At 43.4% G+C, this 12,520-nt stretch overlaps 2 protein-coding genes and 1 long non-coding RNA gene across 7 annotated transcripts in view; 2 read left to right on the top strand and 1 right to left on the bottom strand.

Moving 5' to 3' along the window:
• Positions 1 to 12,520, bottom strand: part of LOC106510655 (uncharacterized) — a 282,042-nt gene that overhangs the window by 125,948 nt on the left and 143,574 nt on the right. The gene's annotated exons all lie outside the window — the stretch shown is intronic.
• On the top strand, positions 4,373 to 7,701 carry TMCO2 (transmembrane and coiled-coil domains 2). Its single transcript, XM_003356328.5, has 2 exons — positions 4,373 to 4,735; positions 7,312 to 7,701. The coding sequence occupies exons 1-2, from the start codon at positions 4,502 to 4,504 to the stop codon at positions 7,621 to 7,623; spliced, it is 546 nt and encodes a 181-aa protein (XP_003356376.2). The 5' UTR covers positions 4,373 to 4,501; the 3' UTR covers positions 7,624 to 7,701.
• Positions 12,100 to 12,520, top strand: part of ZMPSTE24 (zinc metallopeptidase STE24) — a 48,384-nt gene continuing 47,963 nt past the window's right edge. For all 5 annotated transcript variants that reach the window (XR_014807509.1, XR_014807510.1, XR_014807511.1 and 2 more), the window contains exon 1: positions 12,100 to 12,284. Coding sequence is in view for 1 of the 5 variants with exons in the window: in XM_021096012.2 (XP_020951671.1) it covers positions 12,162 to 12,284 (123 nt within the window). In the remaining 4 variants the exon portion in view is untranslated. The remainder of the gene's footprint in view (positions 12,285 to 12,520) is intronic.

A 12,520-nucleotide genomic window follows, 5' to 3' on the forward strand; every position in this document is an offset into this window, starting at 1 on the left:
TAATGTGAGGGCTGGGGTAGCTTAAACATTTTAATCAAAGTATGGTTGTGGACCAGCACCATGGACATCACATTGGAGCTTGTTTGAAATGTGGAATATCAGGTCTAGACCTTCGGGACCAAAGTATACTTAGTAAGATCTCCAGATGATTGATAGGCACAGAAAAGTTCTAGAAGCAGTGGCCTAGAATACAAAATGGGAAGTGCTGTGAGAATTCAGGGTAATTATGCTTTTCTTTTTCAGCACTTTTATTTACTTATGTATTGGCACCCGTGACTTGTGGAAGCACCCTGGCCAGGGATCAAACCTGGCCCGCAGTTGGCAACCTGTGCCACAACTGCAAGCAACACCCAGTCCTTAACCTGCTGTGCCACATAGGGACTTACTTTAGCACTTTATATAAAATTATCTTGAATTTTCATAACTCCATAAAGCTAGTACTGTTAGTATTCTTATTTGACACACAAAAATTTAAGATGGGGAGTTCCTCTGTAGCTCAGCAGATTAAAGATCTGGCATTGTCACTGCTGCAGCTTGAGTCGCTGCTGTGGCGCAGCATCTCTGGCCCTCCCTGGAACTTCCAGATACTATGAAAAAAAAAAAAAAAAAACACTCAAGGATGAAGTGTCTTGCTTAGCTGATAAAAGCTAGGAAGAGGTGGAGCCAAGTTTCCAATCTCTTCTGACTAGAAAAATATCAGAAGGGAACTTAATGTGAAGGAAGAAAGATGGAAAGTTGCAGGTGGTACTGAAATACCAAAAATACCACAGTTCTGTAATTAGTGTATTTTTTTGTGAAAGTGAATAATGGGAAATAAAGTTTGAAGCACAAGTGAAAAACAGGCGTGAAGATCCAACTCCAATCGTATGTCCAGTGCTGACATTTTCTCATTTGAGAGAGAGGTGGAAAACTTGTTTCTGTGCACAACATGTAACCTATGGAAAATCAGTTCTTCTTTCTCAAAGAGACTTTTATAAGAAAAGTTGCTCTTTACCACCACAGTATACTGTGATGCCTCATGGCTTTACCTACTAATTCAGGGCACAGCTTCCTAATATTGTAAAGTAGTCTAGAGAGAGTGGCCCTCTCTGCAAGCAGGCCTGCTTGGTCTACACTTGCAGAAATGTATTCTGGACAGACTGCATTTGAAGCCTGAACCACTTTGAGGAAGGTAACTGGTATGGTCAGGAGATTAAGAAACCTGTCAAGGAAGTTCTGTTGTGGCTTAGTGGTAACAAGCCTGACTGGTATCCATGAGGATGTGGGTTCAATCCCTGGCCTCATTCAGTGGGTTAAAGTGTTCAGCACTGCCATGAGCTGTGGTGTAGATCATAGATGCGACTCGGATTCCATGTTGCTGTTGCTGTGGTGTAGGCGGGCAGCTGTAGCTCCGATTGGACCCCTAACCGGGGAACTTTCAAATACCGTGGGTGAGGCCCTTAAAAAGAAAGAAAAAAAAAAAAAAGACAGTGAAGACTTCCTCTTCTGCCAGCTGGATGTAGATGACAGAGAGACCCTAGATGGAGAGAGCCTGGGTCCCTGGATCACCACATGGAGGAAAGTCACTGGCCAATCAAGAATGCCTGCCTTGGTGTGTTTTATGAGTAAGAAAGAAATTTCTAAGATATTCAGAGCCTTATATATTTGTATAACGTATACATTTAAAAGATAGAGACAATGAAGGGCCAATTGAGGGTTTGAAAATAGGCATTGCATAAATCCAAAGTTACAGTATGTGTAAGTCAAAGCGTCCTAGTAGGGCATGATGGGGAAGTGGAGGTGGCTGAGTGGACAGGTGGATGACACTATCTAAAGGTGGGCTGAGATACCTTCTATAGAGATAACTTTTTTACCATTGGAGGTGTTCAGCTGTCCAAGAGGAGAGTTAAACAATAAATGGGTTTTTCAAACTAGGTTCTCTTGAGGGACCTTATATTGTTGAGATTTACTATACCTTATATTTGGTCATAAATGCCACTATAAATAATAGTTGTACTTATCTATATTCTTTTACGCAAATTACCAAATTCTCATCACATTATGCCTACAAGATAAGAATTGCTCTCATTTTACCAATATTGAACCTCAAGTTAGTAACTTGCCCAAGGTAACAGGGTTAATGAATAGTATCACAAAAATTTGAACCCAGATCTGTTATACCCCTAAAGGCCTATCCTCTTAACAGCTACTTAAAAGCTTCTGTAGAAATGAGTACATAAATATGGTAATAGGCACTTGATGATTGAACAGTTTAGGCTATAAAGATATTTGGAATTCTTCTAGGGGATTTTGTATTTATTTAAAATATTCTAGGAGCTCCTGCAGTGACACAGCTGGTTAAGTATCCCATGTTGCCACAGCTATGGCCCGGATTTGATCCCTGACGTGGGAACTGCTGCAGCTTTGGGGGTTGGGGGAAGTCTAATGCCTGCTATGTACCAAGCACTAGATTTACAGTAGTCAATGAAATAGACATGTTTCCTGCCTTCCTTGAGTTTACAATAGTCAGGGAAGAAATATTAAACCACAAACTGCACAAATAACCTTAATTGTGTTAAGAGTTTTGAAAGTAAAGTATAAGATGCTGTGTAATCACGAGATCTAATCTACCAAAGGAAGTCTTGGGAAATGATTCAGTTGTCACCAGCTTGTTTTTCTCCAAAAAATTTCCGATTATCATTCTTTAATGGTTTCTGACATATGTTTAACTTGTTATAGGAAAATCCCAAGTCTTATCTGAGTAATTTTTATGCCTTTCTAGAAAAGATTCTGGTTGTGTTCACTCACCAGCCGACTATGGGTTTAACATCAACAGCATTCACTCCTAAATCAGTGGGTCTTTTTGTTCCCGTGCTGCGTATCCAGTAGCATTCTGGACTCCATGGTCTGCCTGTGCCCCTGACACCTGGTACAACTTGCCACTCCTCCCCTTCCTGCAGGATCAAAATTGTTACTCCTTCTCCACCAAGCCTCCTATTCACATTCTTTCTTTCAGTCAACCAGATGGGCAAATTGGAAAAGCAGCAGACAGTATTTTCTCAAAAATTGTCATAACTGACCCATTCTCTTCCTTCCTCACCGTGTCCCCCCCGCCCCCTTCTCTTGGTACAAACTGTCTTTGTAACTGGTTTGGATTCTTGCTGTCTTTGTAACTGACCTCACTGTTTGTATTATACACTTGTGTGTGAACTATCTTTTTTCACAGAAGAATTTTGGGAATAGATTATACATTCTGTATTTTCACACCTCCTTGCTGAGTAGATAGGTACTAGTCAGTAACTAAAGGATTTGATAACATGTCATATAGCTTATGGTGCAGTGTGCTGCAGTTTTACCATGTGCTTAGGAAATTACATCATTTGTTCTTAATATAAACCTTGTAAAGGTGATAAAATCCCCATCTGTAAGCAGATGAGCAAAATGAGGCTCAAATATGTCAAATGCTTTCCCAGCTGGTGATTTGACCCTTAGCCTGGGAACTTCCATATGCCACAGGTGCTGCCCAAAATTTAAAAAAAATTATTTATTAAATTTTTTTTTAAAAGTTTGCTGCAATTCCTGTTGTGGCACAGCAGAAATGAATCCAACCGGTGTCCATGAGGATGCAATTTCCATCCCTGGCCTTGCTCAATGGGTCAGGGATCTGGCGTTGCTGTGAGCCATGTGTAGGTCGCAGATGTGGCTCAGATCCTGAGTTGCTTTGGCTGTGGTGGAGGCTGGCCTCCGTAGCTCTGATTCTACCCCTAGCCTGGGAACTTCCATATGCTATGGGTGCAGCTCTAAAAAGCAAAATAAATAAATAAATAATTTTTTTTAATTTAAAAAATTTAAAAAGTCTTCCCAAAGATAAAAATTTCTAAACAATAGTGACATATGAAAAAGAGACTGCTACAAAACAATCCAGTACTAACCTTCCTCCACATTTACCGAATAAACTATTCCCTCTTTAGAAAAGCCTTCTTTAAATCCCATCTCCTCAAATCTGCACTTAACCTCAGTTTTCTCAGTTGAAATGTGAAAATAATTGCTGCCCATTCCATGTATTGTTAGAAATGTTCTATACACTGTCCAAGAGGGTAACCTCTAGTCACATGTGGCTTCTTATATTTAATTAAAATGAAATAAAATGCAAAATTCAGTTCCTCAGCCACGCTATCCACATTACAAGTGACTAGTGGCTACCATGTTGGACAGAGCAGATACAGAACATTTCCATTGGTGCAGAAAGTTCTACTGGACAGTGCAATCCTAGAGTTAGGATTTGCCAAAAATCAGAGAAAGTGATATGACTGAACTGAAAACCCAGGCAAGCATCTGGTTGGTTTTGAGTAAGAAGATTCAGTGGGTGAGTGAGAAGCAAGCTGACATTCAGAACAGTGACATCACAAAGCACAGCTCACAATGGCTCCTGAACACCTGGACTCCTAGACCTCATTCCCTAACTCATATCTAGGTTCCTGAAGCCTCTGCACATGTAGTTCCTGGAGCTGCTTTTATTAAAATGTCATCTCCATCTTCTGCCTGGGACGTCATCATAGATTATCTCTCTCTGAGCTCGATATGGAAGTATCTACAAGCAACTCTTATGGGAGAGACTAGTGTGCCTCAGCAAACAAATTTGGGGCGGCTAGATAATCTTGCTCCAGCTGTGCAAGTTCTCCTGGGGATTTCCTTTTTGATTTTATTGGGAATAGGAGTATATGCCTTATGGAAACGAAGTGTTCAGTCAATTCAGGTTATGCTCTTTTGTTATGGAGAAATTTAAATTGTTATGAATTGAAATTTGGTTAGTTCTCTCCCGTAGTGCTGCCATCCAGTTTTAAGACCATGTAGATGAGCAAGAGTGAATCCTTGTCTCTGAAGTTGGTTGAAACTAGATTACCCTTAAAAATTTCCACCTACTAGGTTTGGGGCATAAAAATACTTTCTCACAATGATCTTTGGCTTATAATGAAACAGATCAAAGAAGTTCATAACCTGAGATGGCAGCCTTACCTCCAGATTTATTTGATCATGTATTTGGATTCATCTTTATCTAACTGTGTGCCAGACACCATGTGGAGTACCTTTTAGGGAAGAGCACTGAAAGTGGAACTGGGATCTTTTTTTTTTCCCTTTTTCTTTTTAGGACCGCACCTGTGGCATATGGAAGTTCCCACGCTAGGGGGCGAACCGGAGCTGCACCTGCTGGCCTACGCCACAGCCACAGCAATGCCGGATCCAAGTCGAAACTGTGACCTCACAGATACTAGTCAGGTTCTTAACCCAATGTGACATGGGAACTCCTAGAACTGGGATCTTGGGTTTTGCCTCTCTGTTCTTACTGTGCCATTACTCCGTAACTGATTGAGGAGGAAAGTATATTTATTTAGTCATCAAGATATCTCCATGGAGTTCCCATCGTGGCGCAGTGGAAACGAATCCAACTAGGAAACATGAGGTTTCGGGTTCGATCCCTGGCCTCTCTTAGTGAGTTAAAGATCTGGTGTTGCTGTGGCTGTGGTGTTGGCTGGCAGCTCCGATTGGACCCCTAGCCTGGCAGCCTCCATATACTGCGGGTGCGACCCTTAAAAGACAAAAAGACCAAAAAAAAAAAAAAAAAAGATATCTTCATTATTTCCTTGTTTTAACAAAACAAATCTCTGTGAATATACAGGGGATCTTTGGGGGAACAGGAGTAAAATTGGCTGGGATTATGAGAAATATTTAGGATTTTGCATACTTCTGTTTAATCACTAATAATAATAGCTATATTTACAATAAAGCTAAAATGCTTTGAAAATCCCAACAACTCTGTAAAATGGATAGAGGTTATTTTCCTATGAGAAAGAAGAAACTGAGGTGCATTGAGGTTCAGCCTCAATTTGAGATAGAATTTAAAGGGGGCTTTTCTCAGAGTTCCCCTGTGGCTCAGCGGGTTGAGGATCTGGCTTTGTCACTGCTGTGTCATGGGTTTGATCCCAGGTCCAGGAGCTTCCGAATGGGGTGGAGAGAGAGAGAAAAAAGAGGGCTTTATTAAAGAATAAGTGGTTTACTTGGTAAATGCTGAGAGGTTATTACTGGATTATTTCATGGAATTCACCTATTTTCATGTCATTACTATTGAGAAATCACTCACTGCATTCTCTTAAACTCTTGAAACCCTGCATGGTAGATAGGGCAGGGATTATTATTTCCATTTTGTAGGTGAGGGAACTTGATTATCACTGACCCATGTTGACATAAACTGAGAAAACTGGCAAAACAGATTTGAACCCAGTTTTCAGGATTCCAAATTAAGTTCTTTTCCAAAATCTCATTTAATAAAGTCCACTGACCTAAATCCCTAATAGGGATTTTTGTGTCTACATAGTCATATATGTGCATTTCAATCAGCTAATAGAAGAATATAAGGCAAAACACCAAACTCTTATTTGTATTTCTAAGTTCTGCTCTTGTTTGATTAACATTTAACCCAATCAGAAAGATGAAGTCACACCCCTCCAGACACCTCAGCTAAGAAGAAGAGGTGATGTAACAGTGGTTAATAAACTCTGGAGTCAGTCCCTTGGGGCTTCTCAGTCCCACAACTTGCTGTGTGACCTGAGAGCAATCACTTAGTTTCTCAACCCCAGTTTGCTTATCTGTAAAATGGGTTTGCTAACAATGCCTCCCTCGGGGTTTTGTGAGGACTAAAGGAGATACTGCATGTATAAAGCTGAGCAGGTAATAGTACTCAACAAGCAGCGCTAGTTATTTTAAGGGGAAAAAAAAGATGATTGTTTTTATTTTCTAATCCTGGCAGGAATCTGTCCTAGCATATTAAAAAATGTTTTTTTTCCATGACCAGGAAGTCCAGTCTTTCAGACTGCTGTGTCCTGAGAGAATAAACATGGAAATCAGAATTCCTAGATTCCAGTCTTGGCTCTGCCATTTCCAAGTATATGACCTTGGACAATGACAGGGTCCAGACGGGAAGGTGTCTAAAGGATTATCTAGTTCTGTTTTTTTCTACATAAATAGGTCATTCATAGGCAAGGAAACTTCTAGCACTCAGAGCCTTGCCTGTGGCAAACTTTTAGTAAACGGTATGTATTATTATAATCTTTATTCATTAAATGCAAACAATAATCCCTGACCTGCCTACCACTCCATTTTGTGGTGAAGAGCAAAAGACAACGTAGGTATGAAAATGTTTTGTTAAACAGAGGCTTGGCATAGGACTGAGGGATTACGGTTACCATTTAGAGTATTGTTTTTGCATTTGTGGAAAACGGTGGCATTTCCCATGAATAAACAAGTAATGTTCACCTTCTGTTGTTTTCATTCTAGAAAATATTGTTGTTTATAATCACACTCTACAAACTTTACAAGAAAGGCTCAGATTTTTTTCAGGCTTTGCTGGTCAGCCCAGAAGGGAGTGCTCTCCCGGTTCAAGACAATATCTTCCTATCATTGGGCCTGCAAGAGAAAATTCTGAAAAAGCTTCAGATGGTGGAAAACAAAGTGAAAGACCTGGAGGGGATGATCATTTCCCAAAAACCTACCACAAAGAGGGACTGTTCCTCTGAGCCCTACTGCAGCTGCTCCGACTGTCAGAGCCCCTTGCCGACATCAGGGTTTACATCCACATCTGAAATGTGATGGACTCCAATCTTTTCCAGAAAAGCACTGTTTCCCTCATGTGTGTGGTGGTGTTATCAATAAAGATAGAGAACTATGTTGAAATTACCCGGCCAGGACTGGCTCTCTATTTGGCAGGACCCAGCTTCCATTTGTGTGTGTGGTGGGATCACATGGGGAGGATCGTGGTGGTTTAAAATGTCAGGCTAGGAGTTCCCGTCATGGCTCGGAGGGTTAAGAAACCAGCAAGTGTCCATGAGGATGTGGATTCATTCCATGGCCTCGCCCAGTCGGTTAAGTATCCAGTGTAACCATGAGCTATGCTGTGGGTCGCAGACTTGGCTCAGATCCCTGGCGTGGCTGTGGCTGTGGCTGGCAGCTGTAGCTCTACTTTGACCCCCTAGCCCAGGAACTTCCATTTGCTGAAGATTTGGCCGTAAAAAGAAATCTGGCAGTCTGGCAACTGTAAGCAGCCATTCAGAAAAGGTATCCATGGGAATGGGAAAAAAAGGGGGAGTGGTCAGGGATATGGCCTTGAACTCCATGTCGAAGAGGCTGGATTAGATATAAGAACTGCAAGAACGTGGTTTTTGTTTTTTTGTTTTTTGTTTTTTGTCTTTTGTCTATTTAAGGCCACATCCTTGGCATATGGAGTTTCCCAGGCCAGGGGTCGAATTAGAGCTGCAGCTGCCAGCCTATACCACAGCCACAGCCACACAGGATCCAAGCTGCATCTGCGACCTACACCACAGCTCATGGCAGTGCTGAATCCTTAACCCACTGAGGGAAGCCAGGGATCAAACCTGCATCCTCAGGGATACTTGTTGGTTTTGTTACCTCTGAGCCACAACGGGAACTCCCAAAATATTTTATTTGGTGTGCAAATAAACAGTGATTTGTTGGTATGCTGAAAAAAAGCTGCTGTGCTATTAAACAGAAGACAATATAGCAGTTTTCCAAGTGATGTCTTCCTAAGGTATTTCTGCAGGTAATTCTGACCATAATTTAGGTTCAGTGCATGGGAGTTAAAGTGCGACCCCTGTATAAAGACAAGACTTCAATGTATAGTGCAAAAACAGGTTGGTGAATACAGGGTGAGGCCAGAAAAGGCTTTGCAGAGGAGGTGACAATGAGTTGTCCCATAACGGGCTATAGAGGCAAACAATGAAATGGAAGGTGTTCCTGCTAGTGGGGTCATCACAGAGCCATATAAAAAAAGAAGATGGCTTAAAAAAAAAAAAGAGTTCCTGTTGTGGCTCAGTGGTAATGAAGCTGACTGGTATCCATAAGGATGCAGGTTTGATCCCTAGTCTTGCTCAGTGTGTTAAGGATCCGGCATTGTCATGAGCTGTGATGTAGGTCACAGATGCAGACTGGATCCCTTGTTGCTGTGGCTGTGGTGTAGGCCAGCAGCTGCAGCTCCAATTTGACTTCTAGCCTGGGAACCTCCATATGCTGCAGGTGTGGCCCTAAGAAGACCGAAAAAAAAAAAAAAAAAAAGGATGGCTGGCCTAGAGGACAAGGAGTTTCAGGGTGACTGAAGAACTAGCTATTTCTAGAGCTACAACAAAGAACATTGTTTTTGGGGAAGGACACAGTAACTTCCTCCTCAAATCAGCTTTAATTCGTGATGTGAACAGAACAGATGGGAGTTATCAACAGTGTGCATTATCTGACAGTGTAGGTGGGAAGGTTTTTAACTATGCTGCTGAAGGAGTGCCATGCAATCTTTTAAAGTCAATGTCTCAATCTTTTGTGCTAAATTTCAGTGCCTTTCCACATAGTTCCAGTGTTCTTGTCTTGGTTAATGCTCTGGGGTATATTGAAAGAAAGTCAGAAGGGCCTAGAAGAGTTGAGTGATTCAGGTAATGAAGGGCCTTAAAGTTGATCCTATACTGTTGGGAATGCCCCACTGTGGGTGGAGTAACATAGAGCTGGTAGTCTGGGCGGGAGACAGAGAATAAAATGAGCTTGGATTTCCCTAGTGGCCTAGTGGTTAAAGGATCCAGCATTGTCACTGCTGTGGCTCAGATCATAGCTGTGGCATGGATTTGATCCCTGGCCTGGGAATTTCTGCATGCCACAGGCATAGCTAAAAAAAAAAAAAAAAAAATGAATATGGCGAGCTAGATGCAAAAAGTAAAACAGGTTGGCTGCTCTCTTAGGATAGTGTGGTAGAAACTGAGGGGTCACAGTGTGGTAGAAATTGAGGGGTCACAGTGTTTCTGGCTCTCAGTTCCCCAGAAAAGATGTGTGACCCACACCACAATTATAAGGGGTCGATACCAAGTATTCATTCTTACTGGGGGTCATTCTTTTCTTGAAATCAAAGCATTTATGTCTAGGGCATCAATTGAGAGATCTTGGATGTTTCGCACACAGAGAATCAAGGCAAACTAAGAAAAGGGCTTGAGAGCCATTTTATCATTCAGGCTAGGCGGGGTGGACACCTTACCCCAGTGTCCACCACCCTAGGGAGGAGAAGCCTTATCCACCAAATTCAGTCTCTCTTCTTTGGCAAACCCTGACAATAGCCTGTTTTGAGGATCTCACTTCAGTTTCCACATAGACCGTCCCATCTGTTAACACTATCCTTCTGAAAAAGGTGACAAGTTACTATTTACTTTCCATAATTTACTTCTCCCTCCAGTGCTACTTCCCTAGTGCAAGCCACCATTATCTCTCACTAGGATTCACAAAATGGCCTTCAAACTGGACTCTCTGCTTCCATCTGTGTCTCCATTCAGTTTATTCTCTAGCTGGTAGCTAAAAAGATCACATGACTCTTCTGCTCAAAACCTTTCAACGGCTTATTATTTCACTCTGATTAAAGATCAAGGTTTTTGAAAAAAAATTTTTTTGGGGTCTTTTTAGGTCCACACCCACAGCATATGGAGGTGCCCAGGCTAGAGGTCCAACCGGATCTGCAGCCGCCGGCCTACGCCAGAGCCACAGCAATGTTGGATCCCTAACCCACTGAGCAAGGCCAGGGATAGAACCTGCATCCTCATGGATTCTAGTCAGATTCACTTCTGTTGAGCCATGACGGGAACTCCCAAGGTTTTTTTGTTTGTTTTTCTCTGTTTTTTTTTTTAGCTTTTTAGGGTCACACCAGCCACATATGGAAGTTCCCAGGCTAGGGGTCATATCAGAGCTACAGCTGCTGGCCTACCACAGCCAGGGAAAAGCCAGATCTAAGCCGGGTCTGGGACCATGTGTAGCTTGAAACAACTTGGGATCCTTAACCCACTGAGCAAGGCCAGGGATCAAACTGCATCTTTATGGATACTAGTTGGGTTCTTAATCCCCTGAGCCACAGCAGGAACTCCCAACGACTTTTAATTACACCGGGCACTCTCACTAAGAGGTATTTAGGAGTTGAGAAATTTGAGATATTGTTTACTGCAACACATCTTTGGCATTACAATATTACTTTAAATATTTCTTAGTTGCGGCTGCAGATTTAGCTCAATTTATTGTAAATAATAATTATGCAAATTAACACCAGTCTCTGTGTCAAACCACCTAACTAAATCAGACTTATCTTCAATCAGAAAAACGTTCAAGTCAAATCAATGTGTTAACAGGCATTACTGTGAGCATGTTGCATTTCTGAATTCCAAGACAAACATGGCACTGAGCCTTGATAGGAATTTGTCTCTAGAAAAACACTTTCACTTCAGGTATTTCTAACCTAGCTATCCTTGTTTTACCCAACAGCACACTCCCTTAGGCAAAATGCTGCCTCTGACTTTGCTTGGGACGGAAGAGTTGAGATCTTTAAAGGAAAATTCTCATTACTACCACCAACATGCCCAAATTCAGAACAGCCCAATACAGGCCAAGATACTGCACTTATAACGTCTAGTACTGCTCTTAACTATCCTTTTAGTCTTTTAAGATATCCCATGGATGTACAGACCACAGTCTGAGAAGCACTAGTTCAGAGGAATGATTTCTAGAGCCTGGGAAGTCGGCTCTTCTCTGATTCTTCCCAGCTACCTCACGGCGGGATCCGTGGCCCACTCTGTCCGTTCTGGCTTAGCCTCTAATACCAGTGGGATGTTCCCGGCCGCGGAAAGCACGGCACAGGCTGCACCCAGGCAGGGCATGCCCTAGAACGAAGAAAAGTAATTGCAACTCGGGAGGCTAGAAAGTCGAGAGCTCAGCATCTCAGTCGGGCCCTGGAGGGAAACCGGAACCCTCGGCATGGACCCTAGGTGGACGGGAGCGGGAAGAAAGTTGGTGCAGCTCAGGGGGCGCAGGGGCGGGCAGAGGCCGGAACTCCTCGTCTGGGCGCCCGCCCTCCTGGGGCCGGAAGTCAGAAAGGCGGGGCTTATCTTGCCTCCAGGCCCTGGGCGGCCCCAGGGTGCGTCAGCATGGGGAAGAGTGTTCATGTAACACTGCAGGCTGAGCGAAGGGAGTGGGATGGGCCGGGTGTCGGTATAGGGGCGCTCGGAAGGGACGAATATCGCTGTGACACTGCGGGGACGCTTTGAGGGGACCGGAGTCGGTGTGGCACCAGTGCACGCTGAAGAAGCCGGCGGAGCCGGGTGGCCATGGGGATGTGGGCGTCGCTGGACGCTATGTGGGAGATGCCCGCCGAGAAGCGTATCTTCGGGGCTGTGCTGCTCTTCTCCTGGACAGTGTATCTTTGGGAGACCTTCCTAGCACAGCGGCAGGTGAGCCTAGACAGGGCCCACCTGACCCGACACCCGGTCAGCTCTAGGCCAGCCTCAATCTCGACCCCAAGTACCTGGATGATTGCTGCGACCCCAGCACCAGCTTCGACCTTCTGGGTCCCTACTGAGCCTCCTAACCTGGCCCAATGGCGGGGTTGGCCTGGAGAGGATCTGGTGCCTCAGGACCTTTTCCCGCAACGTAGTCATGGGATCCGGGCAGGTTAGGGCCTGATGAA

The sequence above is a fragment of the Sus scrofa genome, chromosome 6 (assembly GCF_054392235.1).
Source record: "Sus scrofa isolate SSC_HxYL_T2T_F1_AM1 chromosome 6, Sscrofa_HxYL_maternal_Yorkshire_Landrace_v2.0, whole genome shotgun sequence".
In the NCBI taxonomy this organism is placed as follows: domain Eukaryota; kingdom Metazoa; phylum Chordata; class Mammalia; order Artiodactyla; family Suidae; genus Sus; species Sus scrofa.

Excerpts from the sequence above, each read along its gene's own strand:
- TMCO2 (XM_003356328.5), top strand. The coding sequence starts at position 4,502 with ATGTCATCTCCATCTTCTGCCTGGGACGTCATCATAGATTATCTCTCT. Across the intron at positions 4,736-7,311 it reads GAAGTGTTCAGTCAATTCAG|AAAATATTGTTGTTTATAAT; the intron begins GTTATGCTCTTT and ends TTTTCATTCTAG.